This window comes from Peromyscus leucopus, chromosome 8b, assembly GCF_004664715.2.
Source record: "Peromyscus leucopus breed LL Stock chromosome 8b, UCI_PerLeu_2.1, whole genome shotgun sequence".
NCBI classification, from domain to species: domain Eukaryota; kingdom Metazoa; phylum Chordata; class Mammalia; order Rodentia; family Cricetidae; genus Peromyscus; species Peromyscus leucopus.
Window position 1 is genome coordinate 92,828,625 of NC_051086.1, and position 2,108 is coordinate 92,830,732.

General features: G+C 47.9%; 1 protein-coding gene across 1 annotated transcript; it reads left to right on the plus strand.

Moving 5' to 3' along the window:
* Positions 1-216: 216 nt before the first annotated feature.
* On the plus strand, positions 217-1,182 carry LOC114707001 (keratin-associated protein 4-12-like). The gene has a single exon (XM_028889582.2). It carries the CDS (start codon positions 257-259, stop codon positions 698-700), a length of 444 nt encoding a protein of 147 aa, XP_028745415.1. The 5' UTR covers positions 217-256; the 3' UTR covers positions 701-1,182.
* Positions 1,183-2,108: the final 926 nt, after the last annotated feature.

Sequence of the window (2,108 nt, forward strand, 5' to 3'; positions counted from 1 at the left end):
AAGAGGTGATTCACGAGGGAACACCAGGAAACATGAGAAAAGTAAAGTAATTATTTCCTACAGATTGGAAGTTTTTACTGGAAAAGTACAGCCTATTAATTTGCATTGGTATCGTGTAAACAAAAACAAGGAAACAGTGTTTGCATAATTACAGAAACAACTTAGCTGGGTATAAAAGGGGACCTGCAGCAAGGAGGCTCCAAAACGTGAAACTCACTCACTTGTAAACTCACCCAGAACCTCCACATCCAACACCATGGTCAACTCCTGCTGTGGCTCTGTCTGCTCTGAGGAGGGCTGTGGCCAAGGCTGCTGCCAGCCCAGCTGCTGTGTGTCCAGCTGCTGCAGACCCCAGTGCTGCCAGTCTGTGTGCTGCCAGCCCACCTGCTGTCGCCCCAGCTGCTGCCGCCCCAGCTGCTGCATCTCCAGCTGCTGCCAGCCCTCCTGTGGTAGTTCTAGCTGCTGTGGCTCCAGCTGCTGCCAACCCTGCTGCCAGCCCTGCTGCCAGCCCTGCTGCCGCCCCTGCTGCCAGCCCTGCTGCCGCCCCTGCTGCCAGCCCTGCTGCCGCCCCTGCTGCCGCCCCTGCTGCTGCCTGCGCCCAGTCTGTGGTCAGGTCTGCTGCCAGACCACTTGCTACCGCCCGACCTGTGTGATCTCCACCTGCCCCCGCCCCATGTGCTGCGCCACCCCTTGCTGCTGAGACCTTCCTTTCCTGAACACACACCCATTTCCCCACCTCCTTTGTTATGAAAACAGACCTTGTGTACCTCAAAACTGTCTTGAGAGAGGCCATTCCCATATCCCAGACTCAGGAAAGCTGCCTCTGTTGACTTCTACCTTGTCTCAGTCCAAAATATGAAATTGGAGGTTAAGAATTTAATATACAGGGGGTGGGGGTAGCTCCTGAAGAAGTTAGAGGAGGAGTGGAGGTGTTAATGTGATCAATATACATAGTATGCATTATGAAATTCTCAAATAATTAATATAAAATATTGTATTTTAAAAAGAAATTCATCAGAGTACAGGTCTTCTCTATCCAAAGTGGGAATACCTCCAGCACCTGTAGAGTCAGATTATGGAGCTGAAAGTCTCACGGTGCCATCTTGCTTTCACTCTAACTGTGACATCTCTGTACTTTATTGCTGCTACTTCTAAATAAAACGTATTTTATGGGAATAGAAATACAATTTTCCCGTGTCTGTTGCTGTATAGCGATTGTCTTTAACTAAGGAAATTATATTCAAAGCACAACTACACCAACATTTCCTGACCTTGCTCTCACAACTTCAGAAAATATCCAACACGTTGAGTCAAAAATTGGAAGAAAAGAAGTAACCACGGTTGATTGCAGCGAGTTCATGAGCGCATCAACCTGGCATGTCCAGAAGACACTGGCTTTTGTAGACTTTCCACTCTCTTTTTCATGATCTTTTCTGAGCAGTGTGTACATATGTGTGGGTGTACGTGTGTGTGTGTGTGTGTGTGTGTGTGTGTGTGTGTGTGTGTTTGTGTGTGTGTGTGTGTGTGTGTGTGCATACGCTCATGCATGTGTGATAAAATGTCCAGTTTAGGCCTGAGTTCTCCCCAGTCTCTTAATCATTACTTGGATGGTTATGAGTCTGCATTTAACTGCCCATGTCTACTGCAAAAAGCAGCTTTGTTGGATGAGGGCTGAGAGATGCCTACTTTCTTCAGAGGCCTAACTGCTGATAAGTTGCCCATGTTACAAGAAATAACCTATCCCTGCCCACTCGGCAGGCAGGCCTGCTTAAACTCAGCAATCACACCCATGGACAAAGGCCTGAAAGAAGAAGGGGGGCTAGTCAGGAGGAAGCTTTGGGTCTGAGGAGGGGATGAGACTGGGTGACAGAAAATGAAAAAGACTAAAACCCCCTACACAAGGATGAAAGTGTCAAAGAGTAAAAAATAAACAAAGTAGGGCTAGAGAGATGACTCTGCAGTTAAGAGCACTGACTGCTCTTTCCAGAGGACCTGGGTTCAATTCCCAGTACCCACATGGCAGCTCACACCTGTCTGTAACTCCACTTCCAGAGGATCTGACACCTTCACTCAGACATACATACAGGCCAAATACCAATGAACATAAA

Coding starts and splice junctions, on each gene's coding strand:
- LOC114707001 (XM_028889582.2), top strand. CDS start 257: ATGGTCAACTCCTGCTGTGGCTCTGTCTGCTCTGAGGAGGGCTGTGGC.